Source organism: Mauremys reevesii, linkage group 21 (assembly GCF_016161935.1).
Source record: "Mauremys reevesii isolate NIE-2019 linkage group 21, ASM1616193v1, whole genome shotgun sequence".
Lineage (NCBI taxonomy): Eukaryota > Metazoa > Chordata > Testudines > Geoemydidae > Mauremys > Mauremys reevesii.
The window spans coordinates 13463398-13485757 of record NC_052643.1 but is presented as its reverse complement, the minus strand read 5'-3'; the positions used below and the strand labels follow the sequence as shown (position 1 = coordinate 13485757).

At 45.5% G+C, this 22360-nt stretch overlaps 1 protein-coding gene across 2 annotated transcripts; it reads right to left on the bottom strand.

Moving 5' to 3' along the window:
- Nucleotides 1-693: 693 nt before the first annotated feature.
- LOC120387939 (coadhesin-like) lies at nt 694-10576 on the bottom strand. 2 transcript variants are annotated; one of them, XM_039509364.1, is made up of 10 exons: nt 10335-10576; nt 9114-9288; nt 7966-8066; nt 6904-6990; nt 5388-5516; nt 4877-4999; nt 4605-4769; nt 2592-2759; nt 1771-1931; nt 694-1008 (listed from the first exon to the last, which is right to left on the bottom strand). In XM_039509364.1, exons 1-10 carry the CDS (start codon nt 10537-10539, stop codon nt 943-945), a joined length of 1380 nt encoding a protein of 459 aa, XP_039365298.1. In that variant the 5' UTR covers nt 10540-10576; the 3' UTR covers nt 694-942. The 2 variants fall into 2 exon arrangements, with proteins under 2 accessions (XP_039365298.1, XP_039365299.1); XM_039509365.1 differs by lacking the exon at nt 7966-8066 and having other exon boundaries at nt 9106-9288.
- Nucleotides 10577-22360: the final 11784 nt, after the last annotated feature.

Below are 22360 nucleotides of genomic sequence, written 5' to 3'. Positions count from 1 at the left end.
GCTTCCCCGTTCCCTCCCCACTATGCCCCCAGCCACCACCCGGCACAGCTCCCAGCTACTGCTGCCCCCAACACTCCCTTCGTACTGCTTCCCTCCTGTCCCGTCCCCCCACTGCTCCGCCAGTCCCCTGGACACACACACCCCAGCTCCCACCCACACTGCTCCCCAGTCCTCTAGACACTCCTGCCGCACAGCTCCCCCAATCTCCCTCAGCTACTGCTGCTCCCCCCAACACCCCCTCAGTACTGCTCCCCCCATCACCCCGCTCCCATGCACTGCTGTCCCTGCCGACACTGTGCGGCTGACCTCCCTCAGGTATTGCCCCTCCTCCCAGCCACACACACTCCTAGGCACTGCTACCCTGGACACCCCCCGCCCCACTGCACAACTGCCCCCGGGGCCTCCCAGACACTGCTTTCCTGACCTCCCTCAGGTATTGTGTCCCCACACACACACACACTCCTCACACACCTCCTCCTCCATGTGATTTATAACCAGGGCTGGTCTACAGCCAGATTTTGTACTGATGGCTCTGTGAGAGAGAGTGGGTAGCAGAGGGTGTTATACTGATACTGGTATAGCCCCCTAGCGTAGCCACACTCTTGCTGGTATGAAGGTGCCTGTCAGGGAGCTCATTGCGATGCCTGAATTAAACCCTTTGGTACCAGTGTCACTACATTCACCCTGCAAGTCTTCATTTTGTGCCCGGCTTTTATTCTTTACGAAAGTCATGAACAACATAGGTCTTAGCATTCAGTACACTGCACTGGTTCCAACACCAATAATGTGTGTTTTCCGGTAAGTATCATGACTAAAAGTTTTCTATTGAGGCAGGTTTCTTTTGGAACTTTTCAGTACAGCTGGGCTTTTCAAAGGCATGTAAGTGAGTTAGAGGCTAGTGAATTTCAACAGTTTTTCAGCACACTAACTTCTTTAGACTGATTACTGGATCAGTTTCCCTGGTATAATGGATTCAGATGGTCGCTTCAGGTATTTGCAAAAGTCCTCCTGCAAATAAAACAGATAAAAGATGGACTGTGTGGCGAGGACTGAATTTCTAATGCAGTATTCTTAGCATGCTATGAAAGAAATATTTAGAAGGAAAACATTATCAGGTCAAAGTCTCCTTTAATATGTGCAGTTGGTCATCTTGAAATGTCTACATCTGAAACTTTAATTGACATCAATGCAATTTCCACTAGCAAAACAAGCACAGTGTAGGCAACCAAGAGCCGTAGTGTGAGTAATTCTGCCCTTTATGAGTGACTGAAGTAAAAATTAGATGTTAACCAGTCATTTTTTTAAAACGTGAGGTTAAATAAACAGAAAAAAACCAACATGCATAGAGTTCTATTGAAATGTGTTATAAAGCAGAATTCTAGAAATTTCATTATCTTGTTTGCTTATATTAAGACTCAACAGTTTAAAAAAACCCTTATAGAAGGCCTGTTTCTGAGCGATCCTGAACAGCAACAATTCCCTTTGGCTTCAACAAAAGAGTATCTCAGGATCAGATTGATAGTGAGCTGCTAGGATACTGTCAGAACAACTTTAACCTTTTGGGGGGACTTCTCCCGTCATTCCTATTGATCGTTGGAGGTACTCTCCCATTCTTCTAATTCAAACCCATTTTGTCCATTTCAGTAAGCATCTGAACTCTGGATGCTCCTCTGAACCTACTGAAAGTTCTACCATCAGTGATAATAGATCCCCGTTTTCTTTCAGATAGGAATATTCTAAAATCCATTATCATACAGATCTATCACTTACTGGAAATCCACAAGAACCTTCCTCATATCCGTGTCCAGTGCAATTCTTTCCCCCATGCTCCGGGGCAGGATTATTGCATCGTCGAGATCGGCTCACCACTCCTAGGCCGCAAGAGATGGGGCAGGGAGTCCAGGATGCCCACGGAGACCACATCCCATCAACTGAGACAAAGAAAAAACAAGCATGACCAGTGCTTATCTCCTTCATTTCTTTTTAATTTCAACACGTTTCAGGCATTTATGTTCAGGAAAGATAACTTCAGATGGGCTGTTGCAAATCTGATCTTTTCATGCAAACCACTGGCCACTTTTTCATCTGGCAGCATCACTGTTATTCATAAAGTACTGAAAGGGTACATCACAGTTTACAAAACATGAAAAAGGCAGTAACCATGCCCTGGAGACCTTACAGTCCAATTTGGACAAAAACATGGATCAGCAGTTCACATGCAAGAAGCCACCGAAACTTTAACAGTGAGGGGAGCATGAACTAAAGTCTTCACAGAAAAGGGGTTTTAATGAGGGACTTGAAGGAGGAAATGGAGATTTGATATGCAGGAAAAGATGGCTGTTCTAAGCATCAAGGCATAAGGAAGATGTAAACCTACTGATGGGATGAGGAGACAAAGGGAGCAGTTAGGAGTGGGAGGAAGAGTAGGGTGAAATGGGAGCAGAGATATGGTAGGAAGCAGAGCTCTGGGGACACTCCAATCTGGTACTGAAGTACCTTTGACGTTACTTTTGCAACAGAATCTCTTTCTCAGTCTCACCTGCGTCTGATATTTTGGTGAAATGTTACAGAATTCAAAATAACTACTGTACCTGGGCATTTGTTGTTGTTGCACACCGTGACTTCCTCCTTTAAGCCAGCACAGGGCAAACCTCCTCTGGAAGGAGCAGGGCTATTGCAAATCCGGATTCTTTTCTTGATTCCTGAACAGGTGTCAGAACACATTGACCAGGGTGACCATTCTGACCACTGGCCATTCACTAGAGAAATGAAACAGAAGCATTCTCACCTCTCCGAGCAAGGTGGCAGATCCACATTGATTCAGACTATTAGCAGCTATTTGTGTCGGAAGTGTATCCTCATGGAATGTGACAAGATTCACTGAAAGGGTTTCACATCATTGAGGATAATGGAAAATAATCATTAGAACAAGGATGTTGTCACAGAATAAATAGCACTCTCTCTATAAAGTAAAGCAGAAATGTCTCTGCTTTACTTTATGGATATATTTTTAGTGAAGCCCTGAACTCAGCTTTTACCTTTATATACTGCAATGGGTGTAGAGAGACCATTGTTCTAGAAGCAATGGGGCCACTGGGTGTGCTCTGAGATAGACTTGCAGGATGTTAAAACATACCAAAATAGCACCGTCATGATCACATGTTGATACCTGTCATGGCTCTGCACAGCTCATTTTGCTGGGCAAGCTCCTCCAAGTGACAGTCCTAATTGTGACAATTCATGCTCTCCTGTGACCACCTTCTACTGCATTAACATGATCTCTTCCTTCAGATGCAGGAGATGAAATGTTATTTGATAGGTGCTGTCACAGGCTGGCTGGTCCTTTAAGTTTCAGCCTGTGACCTAGCAACTAGCCCCCACCTGATGGTGATGTGAAAATAAATAATGATAATTACTGACCCCTGCTGGGAAAAGGTTATGGGGGAAGGCCGGGAGAGAGGAGCAAAGAAGTCAGGCTGGAAGGCCCACTAAGGGAAGCTACCAGAGTCCCCAGGGAGAGGAGGCAGTGGGGGGGATCCTGTGACAAAGCAGCAGCAAAAGAGGAACTGTGCAGGAGCAAGTTGGGATCCTGTTGGGGAGGCCCCCAGAGAGGGCCTATAAGAGAACTTCCGTAGAGCCCTAGAGGGATGGAAGAGTTACTGGTTTATAGATTTCAGTTTGACCCGAGGCACCAGGGGGTGCTATCAATGATACGTGTACCCCATTATAGGTGCCAACTAAGGGCCCAGTTCACATTTTTCCTGAACCTCAAGTAGCTGTTTTCACCAATGCAAACTGCTGCCATTCTCGTTTGGTAATATTTTATGCCCACTTTGCACTAATGGAAATGACTACACAAGAGCAGGTCATCAGCAGATCAAGCCCTAAGAATTTCTTTAACTTATGGTCAACTAAAGAAGCATATAATACAAGGGACTGTCAGTGAGATCGCTTCTGTTACAGCCTGTCTTTTTATGGCTCCACTGCTGGAGAGAACAGGTTGAGTCCCTACCCCCATCCTCAACACAGCAAGCAGTTCCTGAGTTAGTATCCAATCACCTGCTTCCTGGGCTTGGCTTTAGTGGAAATTCAAAAGCAATAACATAACCTCAATCTAAACTTTCCAAGCATAGATGTTCTTTGGGCTTCCTTCCTCTGTACTAGTCCACTATGGCCAGAGACACCCTTTGAACCCCTTTATACACTGGTTGGAGTTTACTGCACCCACCTGCCAGTATGACTTAATAGTAATTACCTTGAATCTTAAGACAGGGTTTTATGAGCTGCACCTAGGGGAACTCAACGAGTCCTACATTCCTGCACAAGGTCTTGAGATCAGCCATCCTGTTACACCAACACAACTGATTATCATTTTGTGATGACTCATGCTCTAGGGGATAGAGAACTAAAAAGAAGCAGAGCTGCTGAGAGCAAATGAGGTTCTTACTTAGCCTGTTTTGTAGCAGGACATCCCAATTTCTGTTTCCCATGCCACAGTTTAGCTGACAAGCGTTGAATAGGGAATAGAAATCATACAGCAATCTGTACGAATATAGCTGTGGATATATACATTCTCTAAGATAAATGAATGAGTTTGGACTCACTTGGGCATGGTTCTAGATTGGGACAAAGCTTGAGATCAGCAGAAGGTCCCTCACAACGCATCCCACTCTCTGGATGGGTGCACAAGCGGATCCGCATTTGGTTCTGGTATCCACAAGTGACAGTACAGACAGACCACGGAGACCATGGGGACCATATGCTTTTTGCTGCCATAAGGAGGACAAAGATGAAAACATCAGAATGAGAAACAAATCCACTCCTCACTTCTTCCCAGTCACGTGTAAGTAACCAACAGGTAAGCTCGTTTCCTTACCTTTACAGTGAATGCCATCACCAATAAACCCACTCTGACACACACAGAAATAGGAGCCAAGAGTATTCAGACAAGTCGCATCCTGATTACAGTTATGGATACCTCCTGCACACTCATCTATATCTAGAATGGAGATAGAAACCTACATTAATTTTTCCATTTAAATTCAGTTATACAGGATTCATGTAAATTACAGGTTTCTACAGCATCTTTACTCAGGATCATCGACATGGGGAAACAACCGCAGATATTGTTTTGAGTCTGTCTTGACCAAGGCTCCCTGGTAGGAATGGGACTTGATTTCCCTAGGTCTTCATCATTCCAAGCCATCTTGATAGGCCAGAAATGGGCCAGGAAGTGGGCCCTATCAAGAAGCTATTTCTGCACATTGCTTTGGTCCCTGTAAATCACAACCACGGCCTTTGAAAAATGGACTTCAGAATGTATTAGCTGACAAGCTAACTCAGTTTAAAAAAAAAACCCTCAATCTCAGAGCTCACATTTCCTTTACCTACACAGCTGTACAGTCCATCTCCTTTGAATCCATGTGGGCAACGACAAAAGTACGATCCATATCTATTGATGCATTCAGCCTCGGGCAGGCACTTCATGGGCATTCCTTCCACACACTCATCTATATCTTCAAGCAGAAAGAAGTGAATGTGCCTAAGTTTTAACAGCAGATTTAACTAATTATAACCGAGTCACAGTTTTCGACTGTGGGCACAATGGATACACACCTGCAACAGTGTGTGTGAACCCACTAAGCCCACACAAATCCACATTTGTGTGCACAAATTGACATTTGCTGCTGCATGTTATGTGAACTGTGCACTCAAATGCTGATCCTGTGCACAAAGGTGGGCCTTTGCTGGCCAAGCAGGACACTGGAACAGTCTGTTGAGCAATCAAAGAATGCAGCACATGGCTTGGTGTCTGTTCATGAGACACTGGGGTAGGGTGGGCTGGGGTGTTCACTTGATTGTCATAGTTTTAATGCTGCCTCAACAGTTGACTATTCATTAACTTGAATAATGGTCCCTGACCATTCTGTCTGTTGCTTGTGTGACCAGCTCTTTTGTGGGCACTAAAGAGATCCAACTGCCCTTGTATGGAATTCCTGCAAATTGCTCTCCACAAAACACAGAAGAGTCATCACATCGCATTACTTGTCCAGTGTCCCATCTCCCTGCCATTGGTTTACCAAGTCTAGCATGCTGTAACCAATGCTTGGGCATTTTCTTTTGCCATTACTGTAAAGTGCAAACCTGCACATGAGGGAAAATCTTGTTTCGCCTCCACAAACGGTCAGAAGATGCCCAGAAGCATGGCCTGCTTACTTCTCTATCTTAGGTTATATGATGGAAAATAGTATTATTGGACCAAAATGAGTCTTGTCCTTTTAAAAACTTCCGCCACTACCATTAACAGCATGACAGAGGTGCTTTCTCATAGTGCATCTCACTATTCTATTACACTGTCATGCAAACATTGCAGGTGCAAAAAAGGATATCAGACACTTTTAAAAATCACAGTAAAACTGAATTCAAGCCAGCCATGAAAGGGAATGTTGACTAAACCCAACCTTTCTGGAATTAACTTTGGATTTCCTTCACAAGCTGCATGGCACAGCATAAAGATGTTTTTAACAAAACTCATTGTTATATCTAATGAGTGATTAATCTTATTCTGATCTTCACCTTGAGGCAACCCTTTAGAAAGGCTACACTATTTTTACAATAGCAGCTTAAAACACTAGCAAAATCATTAAAATGTGCAATTTTAGTGTCATTACTGAAAAATTCTGTTATTTTTATAACATTCTGAAATGGATGCCTGAGACTTGACACCCTCCTCCCTATTCTTTTATTCTTTTCAATGAGACAAGCAGCATTTTGATGTCACATGCAAATCCTTTACATGGATATATGTTGATCACAAGTCATTGAATAGCTGCAGCAATATCTTCTATGTTATGTTAACATTATGAGAAAATGCTCCAGGAAGCAAAGTGCATGAATATTTACCAATACAGTGTACGCCATTTCCCTCAAATCCTGGGTTACAGTGGCAATTCTTTTCATTCCGAGTTCCATTGCACATTTTGCTAATATCTGGGAGGGAAAAATGCACATGTGACACAAATAAACAGGTGCACGGCCAAAGTAAAGTAATTGATCCATTTAATCATTTCATTTTATTCAAGTAAAAAAAAACATAGTTGCCCTTTATAGTAAACGCAATGCTTGTTGGTTCATTCACAAACTCAGATTTCAAGGCCAGAAGGGACGATTAGATCATCTAGACTGACTTCTTGTCTAGCACAGGCCATAGAATTTTACCCAGTTACACTTGCATTGAGCCCAATAACGTGTGCTTGACTAAAGTCTAAAGCAAATCTCCCAGAAAGGCATCCGGTCTTGAGGTAAAGTAATTAAGAAATAGAGAATTCACCACTTTTGTTGGTAGTCTGTGCCAATGGTTAATCACCCTCACTGTTAAAAATTTGTCCCTTGTTTCTAATTTAAATTTATCATGCCTTTAACTTCCAGCCATTGGCTTTTCTTATGCTTTTCTCTGCTAGGTTAAAGAGCTAGTGTTTTTTCCTTGTAAAGGTATGTGTATACTGCAGCAAAGTCACCTCTCAATCCTCTTGATGAAAAACTAAACAGATCATATTCTTAAATCTCTAATTGTAAGGAATCTACTCCAGCCCTCAGATTATTTTTGTGACTCTTTTTCTGCACTCTCTCCAATGTTTCAGCATCCTTTTAAAAATGTGGAAAACCTCATTCATTAAAAGCTTTGGTGAAGAGTTAATTCCACTCATATGTTAAAAGGCACTGTCAAGCAGAAGTGACCTATATATATTTGCATATAAAATAATAATAAATTTAAATAAAAAAGTGGTCTTACCAAAGCTAATATTAATAGAATGTTTTAATGATCTTTTTTAAATATTGCATTGGCTGATTTGGTGGCATTGAATATCTAAGTAAAAAGGTAGAGATGACATGGAAGTCAAATCCTGATGACTATAGGATACCATACTAAGGATAATGCACCATAAATTTAAAAACACTCAGTACCCTTCTTTATGAAGAAGAGCCTCTGGGCTACCATAACCCTTCCAGGAACATCAGGGGTGAAATCATAGACAAGAGCTCGGATGTAACCAAATTCACTATTCCTGAGAGAAGGTAAAACAGAAAGGAAATGAGAATCCTCGATTTCCCACTCCGGTTTTCTACTGAAGGTTGCTTTACAGTACTCAGACTTCACTCTGGGGACAGGTTTCCTGCTAGATGAGCAGGGAAGGAGATTAGAACTCAGACATTTTGTTGATTTTTGTCTCCCCTCAGACCACAGGCAACTGGAAGGTAGCTTAGGAAGAGAAGGGGGAGAATACTCAAGAGGGAAGAAACAGAAGGAAAGGGGAAGTAGAGGTGATAGGAGATGAGGGGATTAAAATGCAAAAGATCCACTCTGTTTTATGACAGCTGCAGAACCCCTTGATGGCTATTTTTCTTATGGACTCAGTTCACAGTTGCTTAGTATTTCTTCTCCTTCTCTAGATCTGTTTCTATTCCTAATCATTTAAGAAATAATATTTTTACAGCAAAGTATTAAGAGCACCACTATGTGACGATAATCCCATCAGTCCATTTGCCTTATTCTCTGCTCCTTGTGGATGCCAATCCCCTATTGGTGTGCATATGGGGTGGGGGGAATATGATAGAGGTTATAAAATCAGGAATGGTGTGGAGAAAGTGAATAAGGTAGTGCTATTTATCCTTTCATATAACACACAAACCAGGGGTCACGCAAGGAAGTACTGCTTCACACAATGCACAGGCAACCTGTGGAACTCGTTGCCAGGGGATGTTATGAAGGCCAAAATATAGGTGGTTCAAAAGAGAATTAGAGAAGTTCAGGGAGGATAGGTCCATCAATGGCTATTCGCCAAGATGATCAGGGATGCAATCCCATGCTCTGGATGTGCCTGAACCTCTGACTGCCAGAAGCTGGGACTGGAATGGATCACTCAGATTGCCCTGTTCTGTTCATTCCCTCTGAAGCATCTGGCATAGGCCACTGTCGGGAAAACAGGATACTGGGCCTAGATGGACCATTGGTCTGACCCAGGTTGGTCATTGTTATGAAGATGCATTACTCCTAGGCACTGAGAAGGAAACAGGAGTTTACAGGCTGAAAGTACAGCAGATTACAATCATACTTTACTCCTTTGATCTCAATCCCCTCAGTCCCGTTGGCCAGCACAACAGCATTGGTGTCAAACAGCGTCATGAGCGAAGGCTCCTTGGTCCACTTCACAAAGCTGGAAGGAGACACCTGAAGATACTGGGGCAGCTGGATGGTAATAGTGTCTCCTTCTAAAAACTGTCCAAGCTCTAAAACAAATACAAAACCAGAGAACAAGATCAATAAACGTTCATGATGGCTCCTAAAAAAACCCAAACTTTCATTGGTTCTAAAAGCATTCTAACATATAAATAATGCCAAGTATGCCTCAAGGAAAGTAACAGTCAACTGAATGAAATGTTTTGGATTTATGCTCCAGTCAAAGTGTGATATATATCTCCATGAGGTTAGAGATAAAGATATGCAAAGATCCTAGAGACCGTATTATGTCAATCTTCATTGGCAGATTCCTTGTGTGCCAGCTGTACTTTGATCTTTAATGATCAGTAACATACAAGCATCTAAACAGAGTGTTATGGAGGAAGCCAACTTTTTTTATAATGTGTCCTTGCACCAACACTCAGGGGGCTGTAAAGAGAATTAGAATATAATCATATTCATAAGCAGCATGAAATTAACATCATATAATGCAATATAAAAGCAAAACCACATGCTGTAAATGTAAATCAGACTTCAACTCCTCCCTCCAATATCAGGTCTCCCTGGATATGAAAGTCTAAAATCAAAATTGAATGAAGAATACAACAGAATAAATGGGGATACCTAGAGATGGGGTGCTACCTTCACAGAAAGAGGTACAGTTTACTATTTCTTTATAGATGAGAAACAGTCCTACAGACATCCTCTGTAGGTGATTACAGAAGAAAAAAGGGTCTGTTCATTTACTAAAAAAAAAGAAAGTCTCATGAAATGTAGGACAGCTGGCGATCCCAAACTCAAATGGCTTAGCTCAGGAGCATGCCAGCCTTTATAATTTATCGGCTAGTGTTAGTACAGGTCAGCTGTTTCTGATAAAATTGGTCCTGATATGGATGAACGCCCATGGGCCCATCCATTCTCATTTAAGGGGATGTTTACAGATATAATGATCACTGCAGAGCACCAGGCATGTTTCTGGTTTTACAAAAATGATTACAACCAGCTTTGTCTTATTTGACAAAGATTTGCACACTGACCCTTACAGCATGGCAGAATTCTCTAAATGTTAATAGTGGTAGCAGTTTCCATTTCTTACCTATTGGCATTCTTTCTAGGACGAAAAAGTATCTCAAGTGAGAAGGGTTTAACATCTGAAAGTCTGTGAAATCATAGGCTTCAATCTTTGCCCATTTCTCGGGTAAGGCTTTTGCTTGGATTTCAGCCCAGAACATGTTTGGGTAAAAATCATCCTCATCAATAGAAAACAGTTTCAGAGCCAGACTGCTGTTGGCCAGCTTCATCTTTGGGGACAGGTTAGCAGCTGGTGTCAATCTCCGATAACTGCAAAGAAAGAGTCCTTGTAACCAAATGGGATTTTTTGGCTAAGATCAATTGTAGGATCAGTGTAATACTGGATACACTCTGTATTTGAGGGTGACTATCTTCTACCCAGGCTGAGTGGAATAGAAATGGTGACTGGTCTTTTCCAGGTCTTTGCCAAGCCATATACTACCCTCAGTGTTTGTCACATCTCATTGACACCAATGGAAGCCATTCGCATAGAATGCAAGTAATGCATTTAGGTTAGATCCTATCAATGGGTTAGATTCTCTGTACTATACGGTAGAGAAATACTCTGTTTGCCAATGTGACAACAGTTACTCCTGCCCCACCCAGAGGGCAGACCAGGTGTAACTGGGGGTAGGCCATGGCCACATCAGGAACATGGGGGAATGAAGAAGTGTAACATGCTCTGGTGAACCTGGCCAGCAGAGTGGCTTCTTGGGGACATTCTTCACTGATGTAACTTATCTATCTAACTTGTGCTGGAGGCCAATTGCCCCTCTCCTCAATATCACTGGAGGGTAAAGGTGGTATGAAGCTATCTGTGTGTTTCTCCCTCACCACCACATGCAAAAAAGTCCTATTCCACCATGCCTGGGGACTTGGCCATGTATATATAAAAGTGTACGAGTAATAAGTCCTCCCACAAACACATTTCTACAGTGATCAGTAATGGTGCTCTGAACAAATGGCTGGCCACCCTAAATGATAACTGAGACTCAAAAATTGACTGCAGATAAACTCTCTTTAAAAAAATCTCTAAACTTATATGCAGGAACTTCAAATACAGGATTGTTATGCACTAGCTGCTCTCAGCCTCACTCACTACATAAACTAACTACTCACACCAACAACTGATAGCAATTTAAGCAATTTAATATCTTTAATTATTACCTCATCAATTTAAGTAACACTCAAGTGCCCGTTAGTGTCTAAAGTGGTCTTGCAATGGGATTAAAAATCAATCAGAATTCAAGGTGAAATTCTCTCCTATGCAGAGGGCCAACCCATGGCCTAGGTACCATCTAAATCCCACATAAGCCCAGTTTGGAGAATTTACAGGGGATTTAAGGGGCTGGTAGATTTTATGGTGGTCTTCTATGCAGGTGTTAATTTCCCCCTGTGTTATCAAGAGGCAGTTCAGTTCAAGCTTTGCCAAGGTTCAGGCAAGTGGTTACAAAAATTGCTAAACTTAGCGTCCTGAATCTGCTTGTTAAGCAATCCACAGTGCAGTACTGCAACCTCCAGCTAACAGGGTGACAAGAGGGGTATCGCTAACGGGGACTGAGGAAGAAACAAAATGTTATAAGGCCATCCTCCCAAAAAAATATGTTCCAGAGGGTTCCCCTAATTATTATGCCATTTGTCACATTCATGCAATGCTTCCAGGCTTCAGTGTAGAAACCTTCCTCTTAGGGAAGCTGCTAATTCTGTTCTGACATGTGGACCATGAGGAGAAGAACTCAAGGTGTTGGAGAGCAGAAGCTCACTAATTCTGAAATGAACCAGGTGCCAGCGGACTCACCAATTCAGTTTTCCTTCCCACTTATTTTAAAAAAAAGAAACAAGAAAAAACGTTTATATCTAGTGCTCAAAGAGGAAAACTATATTTTGAAAGTCCTGCTCAGCTACTTCAGCCATGATCTGGAGCATGGAATTAACTATAAGTTAAGATCTGAAATAGGTTTCCAAGGGAGGTTGTGGAATCCCTATCATTTTTAATAACAGGTTAGACAAACCCTTGCCAGGGATCACAGGTGCCGACTTTGTGTGTGTGAACGCTCAACCCCTGGCCCTGTCCCAGGCTCTGCCCCCACTCCACCCTTTCCCCCAAGGCCCTATCCCCGCCCTGCCTCTTCCCACCCCTGGTCCACCCCGCCTCTTCCCACCCACTCCCCCCGAGCATGCTGCGTCCTCCCTTCTCGCCTCCTGCATTCTGCAAAACAGCTGTTCACAGTGGGTGGGAGGCACTGATCTGCAGAGCCTGCTAGTGGGCAGGAAGACTGGAAGTTTGGGGGGAGCTAATGGGGGGGCTGGCACCCACCATTTCCCCCACCATGGGTAATCCAACCCCAGAGCACCCACAGAGTCGGCGCCTATGCCAGGGATGGTCTAGGTTTACTTGGTCCTGCCACAGCACAAGGGGCTGGATTAAATAATCTCTCAAGGTCCCTTCCAGCCCTACATTGCTGTGATTGTTTCTTATTTTATCCAAACTGGTCCCCAGCATACCTAACAATGACATCACCACCTGTAAAAATAGATAATTTCCTATAATAAGCACTATCTGATGCATTCTATTACACATATTATAGGCTTGTAACATCCATAATGGTGCATACCTGTGGAACTGGGGTCCTTGGGCAGAGTAGAATTTGTACCATTTTATCATAGACGGCTGGTGGTTCCCAGCGATAGAGACTCTGAAAGTGACTGTTCTTCCAGTCATTACTTTGATAAGACAAACCTGCTCTCCAAAGCCATCACAATCAGAGTTATTGAAAACAGTTATGCTCACAGCAGGCTCTAGAAAAGGATAAACAAAGATCTTTGTCTGTCTTTAGAATCATGGCAAGAAGCATTCACCTGCTCTTGTTTATTACTGTTATCTAAGTGAATCAGTACTGGTAGAAGAAGTCAAAAATCAATCTCCATTTCAGCCATATTGCCTGTGTAGTTCTGCTGCTGCTGCTCTCTGGACACAGAAAATGATACACAGGAAGCTCCACAAATGTCTGACCAATTTCACTTTTACAGCATAAGCAGCTACCTCCAGGCACAGGTAGCCCATAGGGGGCAGTTGTTCATATTTGGATGGACATGGACTGGTCTGTTCTTGCTGCTAAGGCTTGTCCTATTCTACGTTTCACAGTACAGCACTTTGCTTACCTGCAATAATACTATAATACTTTGTGCATCTTTGGTCCTTTCCATGGAAGGATCTCAGTGCATTTAAGTTAATTACTAAATGACCCTTGTGAGATAAATAGGCATTATTATACCGGTATATAGCGACGTTAACTGGGGCAATGTAACTTGCTCAAGGTGAGTCACTGGCAAAGCAGAGAAAAGAATCCAGGAGTCCTGACTCCTGATCCACACTTCCTCCTGCTGAAAGGAGGTCCCTTAAACATGTTGTCAGAATTAGCTTAAGATGTCACTTGCCTTGACAGAAATTAGTGCCATCACCCTCATATCCTGGCAGACATTGGCAATAGAAATAGGTTGTCACTTCATCCAGCTGACAAATTGCCTTTGGATGACACTGGATTCCCCTTGTATTGCATTCCTGCTTGTATGGATCTGGAAAGAAAGACTGTTTACAACATGTAGAATCAAAAATGTAGGGCTGGATGGGACCTCAAGAGGTCATTTAGTCCACCTTTCCCCCCCCAACCCACCCCTGCTCATCAGTAGTATGCAAAGCAGATAGAATGATAGAAACAAAAAGTCCCAGAAGGCCTGATCCATTGACATTAATGGAGACACTCCAACTGCCTTGCACGGGTTTTGGATGAAGCCAATCAATAATGCTTGGGAGATGCACAGATCCAAGTCTGGAAACAGAATCTCCAGCACAAATTGGTAGTTTAATTTTCTTTTAAATAGAGTTAATCCAGAAAATACATTTTTTGTTTCTTTGCAAAAATTAATGTAATTTGAAACTGAACCAAATCTAGATTCCCGATGAAAAACAAATTGCATGTGAATTAATATGGATCAGCAGTTCCCATGTGTGTGTGAAATCTTCATATAAGGCTGTGTTATCGGAGGACACATTTTAACAGCCTTTGGACAGATTGTCACACTCTGGAAATCTAGCAGTTCAGCAGGAGCTTTCACACATCTTAGTAGTAAAATGCCACCATCCAATTCTAATTTAGCATTCATGGAACATCAATAATTGCTGAAACAGAACAGATTTTTAAGGAATGTTTAAAGTATACTTTTGACTCTAGGCTTCTAGATTCACCCAGGATTATGATTTAACTCGGAGAACTAAAGACCCTGAACGTTATCCAGGGTGGTAGCTGAGAATTTATGTTTAACTTCCACTGCTAATTAATAACTCACCCTGGGTTTTGCTCTGAATTTGGGTTGTTAACAATGACAGGAGGAGGATCCACTTGTCCAGCATTTTCCGTTAAATCTCTGCTTGGTCCAAACCTCACATCTCGCTGCTGCTGGTGGAATTAGAAGATCTCCAGCAGCAAGCCTCTAAGTCCGTGGGAGAGAGCAGCCCAGAGAGCCATCGGGGCCCTTGCTGGGGTCTGAAAAGCGCAGCTCCCAGCGCCAGCGGCTGCCCCGTAGCTCTGGCGGAGGGAGGGTCCGTGTCCGTTCAAAACCTCCCGAGGGTTCGGATTCGAAGCGGCCAGGCGCGGTATCCGGTGCAGCCGGTTCAACGCCAGGCCGGGCAGGCGGCAGAGCCCTGCGAGGAGCTGTCCGCGTGCTGCGGTGCTGAATCGCCCCCCCGGCAGCGGGCGGCCCGCGGACTCGGCCTGTGACGACACATTGCGAAACCCTCCCCTTTTGCAACCAGTGGCAGTTTCTGCTGCACAACGTAACCATCTGGGCTCCTGCTCAGGACTAGCTGCCACCTGGTCCATGGGCTTGCGAATCAGGAGCAGGGCCGGCTTTAGGACGTGCGGGCCCCAATTCGAACATTTTCGGCGGGGCCCTGGGAGGGATGACTAAAAAAAAGGGTAAAAAAAAAAGCCTCTAATTACTTCCATGTACTATTTGCTTTGCACAGCTATATAAATAATACAATTCTATGTTATGTGCATTGCATCATATATGCTGTTCATTGGTTATTAATGACAGCCGTTTCACATATGTGAGTCCCAGCTGCTCCCTGGCCCCCTCACTGAAGCAGGTGTGCAGGGTTACTGCCCTGGGAACTGCAGGGCAGCAGTGGACATGGGGCTGGCTGGAGGCAGGGCAGGGGCTGAGTGGAGGGAGGGTCTGGCTGCAGGCAGGGCAAGGGGTGCAGGGCTGGCTGGAGACAGGGGAGTGCGGGACTGGCTGGGTTCAGGCAGGGGGGTGCAGCAGGGGTTGGCTGGAGACAGGGCAGGGGTGTGCAGGGCTGGGTGCGGGCAGGGCGTGCAATGCAGGCAGAGGTGTGTGTGGGGCTGGCTGGCTTTGGGCAGGGCTGCAGGGGGGTGTGGCAGGGGTTGGCTGGAGACAGGGCAGGGGGTTTGGCAGGGGTTGGCTGTGGGCACAGGGTGCAGAGCTGGCTGCAGGCAGGGGGGCAGCAGAGGCCCTTTAAATAGCCCCCAGAGCCCTGGGGTAGCAGGGCTGCAGGGTAGGGCTTGCCGTGCTCCGGTCGGAGCTCCAGCCGGGGCCGCGGGGCTTGCGTGCTCCAGCCAGAGCTCCAGCCGGCGCTTTGGTCAGGGGAGCGGGGCCACGGAATACCCCAGAGCAGACCGCAGCCGGGGTAAGTAAAAAAAGTTAAAAAGGCACCTAAGGTGTGGGGCCCTCTTAGGCACGGGGCCTGATTCCCGGGAATCAGGCAAATCGGCCTAAAGCCGGCCCTGGTTACAACTGCAAGATTCATCTCATGCACAGCGTATTAGTAACACGTTATGGCCACTTAAAGAATTCCCAAAATGCGGAGAGTAGTTTACCTGCTACACACAGGCAGTAGCAAAACCACAGGCACACTCCAGTACAAGAGAATGCTATAGCCTAGTGGTCAGAGCCACAGACTGACAGCCAATAAATCCTGCCTTCTGTATTAGAACAACTCAGACACACTAAGGGGATTTCTCCCTTGGCACACCCCAAGTAGCAGTGGAGGTGTACTAGGGAAACCATCAAAACACACCCCCAGGCCAAATTCAGATGGACTCTGGAAATAAAACTTAAGCACAGGCAATTAGCCTTGGATGGAGGTCATCACAGACAAGGAAAGAAGGAGCTAAAGGACAGCAGTGCTAAACTTCAATCTACTCCTAAAATAAACTTGAATCCTGTCCTCTGTACACAATCCTGCCACCACGTGGACAATGCATGAAAAAGTCCAGGCCAAAAAGAGGGACTGGAAGATAAAGCTGGTCAAAAAAAAAAAAAAGTCAAATTGTGAAAATTTTCAACAAAACAAGACAAATGTTTCACAAACTTTTTTTGCAAAAATTTCATCCCATTCCCCCAACTCTGCCCCAGCTCTACTAGCAGGTTATTGAAAACTAATATTTGTAGAATCCAGTGAGGCAATCCTGCTACAGCCACATCAGTTGGAATATACAATATGAATATGCTTAGCACAGTGACTGGGTCCTAAGCAGAAGACTACACCCAGGGCTCAGTCTTCAGCCAACTCCAGTTGCAACATCTGTAACTGAGATGGTTTTTTGAATTCTCTTTTTCATAGAATGTTCCAGACCTTAAAGGTGCACAATCACCATGGTTCTCAAAAGGCCATATGCCACACAAATAATCAACTCCCCCCACTTGTGTAAGACATTGAAACTTCTGTTGCCTTCAGTAGGAGTTATAATTGCTCACTTCAGATCTGAATTTGATCCCTACAGAACAGGTACAAGTTACACACGTTTTGCACATCCACCACATACCAACTCCATTCCGGCAGCACTGCTTTGCTAAACCTATGTACACCTGTTTTCTGGCAATGTGACAGCTCAATCTTTCAAGCTCCCTACACCCACTGCCTTCAGATCACACCCTGACCGTACCATGTGTGTGGGGAAGGCCTCGTGATTGTGGGGAAGCTGTGGGTGTGAGGAGCTTGAAAGGAAGCTGTGGGTGGGAGGCTCTGACCACATAGGTGCTTGCAGGGCCATCCTTACCCATACGCAAAGTACACAGCTGCATAGGGCACCAGAAAATTTGGGGCATCAAATTTCCTGGTGCCCCACGCAGCTACGTGCTGCTCCAGCCCCTGCTCTGGCTCTTCCCCAGGGCCCCTGCCCCTTCCTGCCCCCACTGCCCTGAGGACTCCAGAAGCGGTCGGGCCTGCACTCACTGGCAAGTAGAGAGACCCAGCCCCATCCTGCTCCCCTCCCCTGGCTCCCAGACATGCCATCGGCAAGTTCCGCCTCCCCCCAAAGCCTGGGAGCCAGGGGAGCAGAGCAGGCTGGAGCCAGGTCACTCCACTTCCCACAGGAAGTGGCCAGCCCCCCCTCAGAGGCCTGGGGCCAGCTCCCCCACTCCCATGGAGGCCTGGGGCAGGGCCCCACACAGCCCTTCCCCCCAACAGAGGCCAGGGCCAGCCCCCACCACAGAGGCCCCCACACAGTCCCCGCCCCGTGGGCACCAAAATTGCTGGGGTGCTTTAGAGCTCTGCGCTCACTTGCCTTTCTTCAAATGAACTGGGGGGGGGGGGGAAATCAGACAGCAGCTCTACTTCCAGTCATCTATAGAAGGCTCTGTACTAGCAGAAGGAGCACCACATTGAGGGACTGCAAGTGCCTCAGCTGCTGCTACTATGAGTGTCTGCATCAAGTCAGTCATTCTCTGACAGGGATTCTTTTCCTCCATGGGACCTCTTAGAGCTTCGACACAAAACCTGTTTACCCTGACTGGTGAAGGGCCAGTATTTGGTCCTTGGTACAGTGGCTGAATAGCAATTTGCACCAAGTTACCTACTATGTTTTGCTTCAGAATTTTACATTGATATGATCAAAGAATCATACAAGATGCTTGTCCCACCATATTTGACTTAGGGCTATGAGCAGGGTGGATTGAATTCTATTTTTCATTCAAAGTAATAGCAGGTTACCTGCTTGTTCATAATTAAAGTGCATGCAAATGCTATTTCTGCAAAGGATTACGTACCTCACGGTACAGGATCCAGTAGCCCAGGAACACGGCTTTGCTTTGCCTGATGTCAAGGTTTCCATGTTGTCCACTATGACGGTAGGTGAGAGTCTGGTGTGGACATAAGCACACCAGTTCCTGTATAAGAAAGAAGGAACAAGCTGAATTGATTTTTAAATCAAAACTAAAATCCAAACATTTCCCCCAATATAATGGGAACATGAGCCTTCAAGATGAAGGATGGCCTTGTGATTAAGGCAGGTGACTGGGATACAGGAGATCTGGGTACAGCATCAAGCTCTGTCATAGATTTCCCATGCAATCTTGGGTGACTCGTTTCATCCCTCAGTGCCTTAACTCCCCATCAGTAAAATGGGGATAATTCCTTTCTGCCTGTGGCAATGCAGGACTCACCCTGTGGCACCTCCTGCTGGTCATCTCAGGGAATTAGCTCTCCAGCCTCCAGAGCACCCTCTGCAGGCCAGTGTCATGCTACCACTGGCCCCTGTGTTCCTCTCAGGACCTGGTATCCCTTGTCTTTAAGGTGCTGGCCCCTGGCAATACGCCCCCAGTCTCAGGGTCGCCCCACCCAGAGGAACTCCCAGCCATCCATCCCCACCTGGCCTCAGCCATGGGCTACTGCCAGTCACCATCTAGCCCCCACTTCCTGGGGCAGACTGCAGGGTAAAAGCTACTCATCATAGCAAGGGAGCTGGGCCTGCTGCCTTCCTCTGCCACCCAGTACCTGGATGGGCCTTGCACCAGGCCCTGCAGCCTGGGGAGTTGCCAGCCTTAAGCTCCCCTACTTCCAGGGGCGGCTCTAGAAATTATGCTGCCCCAAGCAGGGCGGCGCGGGGCACCGCCCTTCCCCGGTCCCACGGCCAGGGCAGAAGTGTCTGCGGCGGGTGCGGTGGTCCCGCGGCTCCGGTGGAGCATCCGCAGGCGTGCCTGCGGGAGCTCCGTCCGAGCCGCGGGACCAGCGCACCCACCGCAGTCATGCCTGCGGGAGCTCAAGCGGAGCCGCGGGAAGAGGGGACCCTCCGCAGTCATGCCTGCGGCAGGTCCGCTCCTCCTGGGGCTCGGGTGGACCTCCCGCAGGCATGACTGCGGAAGGTCCGCCGGAGCCAAATGCCGCCCTGCTCCGACAATGCCGCCCCACGCGCCTGCTTGGCGCGCTGGGCTCTGGAGCCGGCCCTGCCTACTTCCCTGGCTTTCCCCAGCCCTGCTTCACTTCCAGTGCCCTGTCTGCAGGCAGGCCCTGCTCTCTCCCAGCCTGGGGAGAGACCTCCCTTGGACACTAGCTCACAGCCTCCTTATACAGGCCAGCTGGGGCCTGACTGGGGGTAGCCCAGCTGCGTCCACTTCCCCAGTCAACTCAGCTTTTCCCCTACTACAGCCCTCTCCGAGGGCTGGTTTAAGCCCTTCAGGGCAGGAGCGGGGTAACTACCCCACTACACTGCCCCTCTGCAAATGTTAGGACATGCACTGTGGTTTTCTAAATGCTTGTAGAGCATCTAGTATAAAGGGATCCTAATATCAGTTGAGGCCTTTAGGTACTACAGGAACACAATCCTCATAAAATTGCTTTTACAGATCCAGACTAACACGGCTACCCCTCTGATACAGGAACACAAACAACTAACACTCACAGTCTACTTCAGCAGGCATTTTCTAGCTTTGAGGCCATAAAAACTCGTTCTCGAGGATTCACAGAAGTGGGTTCTAGAGTTTCAGCATCCACACATCTGTCAGTATTTCTATTTCATTGATAGGTTCTCATGCCCCACATTTTTAACCACGTCTAATATTTACCCACTTTGTGTAGTGTTTTGAGAGCCTTACAGGAAACGGTGCTATGAGCACCAAGCATATGGTGGGTGCCGCTGAGCCCAGCTGCACTTGTGACTGTTGGCCTACAGAGATTTTACATCCACAGAAACTGCTCTCCATTTTGAGAGGTACTCCACACTCAGCAGCATTCATGTACACCACATTCTGGGGCACCCCCACACAACCCATATTATATCATTATTGAAGAATGTGCTCCATATAAGAGCTGTTGTGTAGTTTCTTTGATCTTGTTTCTCTTACTCATTGTATGTTTCCTTGGGGGTTTACATCAGGAAAAACATGTCTTTTTAACTGGGAGTGTAAAAACTCTGTGCTGTCGTATGAGGCTCTGTTTATATTCTCTTTCCTATGGCTGGACTCGTAGCTTCATTCTTTTGTGTCCATTTGCAAACTGCATCAATAAATATTTGGAAAACATAAATGCAGCTTCCAGCAGTAAACATAAGGATCAGATTCTTCTCTCACATAGAAGGTGTAAGTCAGGAGTAATTCTTTCGACGTGTATGGCGTTACACTCATGCAAAACTGGTGTAAGTAAATGGAGAACCAAACACTATAGTTATAGCGGAGAGATCATAAAATCACTTACAACCACGGAGCGGCCAGCGGGGGGGCGGCCCGGCGATGGCCGCGGAGCGGCCAGCGGGGGGGCGGCCCGGTGATGGCCGCGGAGCCATTTGTAAATCTGCACTAAGTTACTTTTAAAAATTGGGCTTAAGCCTCACGTACATGCTTTTGAAATTTTTATACCTGAATATTAGCTAAAAGCTATTCTTGCCAAACCCAGTATAATACTAACATTGTGTTTCTGGGAGTGAACATGCTTTGGGTGGCATACTTTACTCATGTTCTGCAGAAATCAGCTCTGCTTATTGTATTGAGATGGAAGCACTTCAAATGAATATTTGTCTCTGGAGAATGCAGCTTTCCCGGAGAAAGCAGCTTTCCCCAGGAAAACTATTCAGCAGCCTCTCATGATTGTCGAGTTCTGTATCCCAGCCCAGACTAATGATTTGGCAGTGGTGTCTGAGGTAGTAAGAGAGAAACTGGCAGATGGGGTATTCTCAAGCCTTCAATTGTGTGTGTGAAGGCAGGCGCACATCAGGTTCAATGCTCAGCATTATCATTTTCTTGTGCAATGTGTTTTATTCTTCTCCCTCTAAGCCAGCAGGATGCAATTACGCTGTGCATTTCTGTTAGTTTGTCTTCCTGTTTCTTTACATACACTGGATGCTATTAAATATGGACCTAACGCAATAATTTCTCCTGTAGATTGTAACAACAAGCTGTTTATATTGTTCCTCAGTAAACACTAGATCTCTTTAATGGCACCTATTGTGTGTCTTCTGTCAAGTTAACCTTGATACTCTATAGTGAACTCTTTAGCTACTCTTCTGGTTCCCATCTTTATTATACATTTTATGATTATATTACTAAACCCAATGACAGCAGTAAGATTCCTTGTCCCTTTTCCTTGTTTGCATGCATGTACTAAGCCTTTCCTGAAGAGAAATGCATCCCTTTTCAGGAAAAGAAAACATATGCCCAGAGAGAAGGCTTTCTCTATACACTGTAACATTAGCAACTGTTGTCAGTAGGTAATCACCCTTGCTATACATCAACTGTTGTCACCTTAATGTAGCCTAAGAAATGTGGGTTTAATAATGGCATTGTGTTCGAGCCATTGTATATCACAACTGCATTAGTACACCTGTGGGGCCCCAAACTTCAGTGTATTTTTCCTTGTTTTGTCAGTGATACAGAATTAATTGGGCAGATCTTTCAATAGTGTAGATCTGCATGATTTGATTGAAGTCAATACAGCTATGCTAATAGTTCCACGGATTGACTGTGTGCTGTGTGAAGAACTTCCTTTTATTTGTTTTAAACCTGCTGCCCATTAATTTAATTTGGTGGCTCCTAGTTCTTATATTATGGGAACAAGAAAATAACTTTTCCTTATTTACTTTCTCTACACAACTCATGATTTTACATACCTCTATCATACCTCGCCTTAGTCTCCTTAGTTTCCAAGCTGAAAAGTCCTAGCCTCTTTAATCTCTCCTCATATGGGACCCGTTCCAAACCCCTAATCATTTTAGTTGCCCTTCTCTGAAGCTTTTCTAATGCCAGTATATCTTTTTTGAG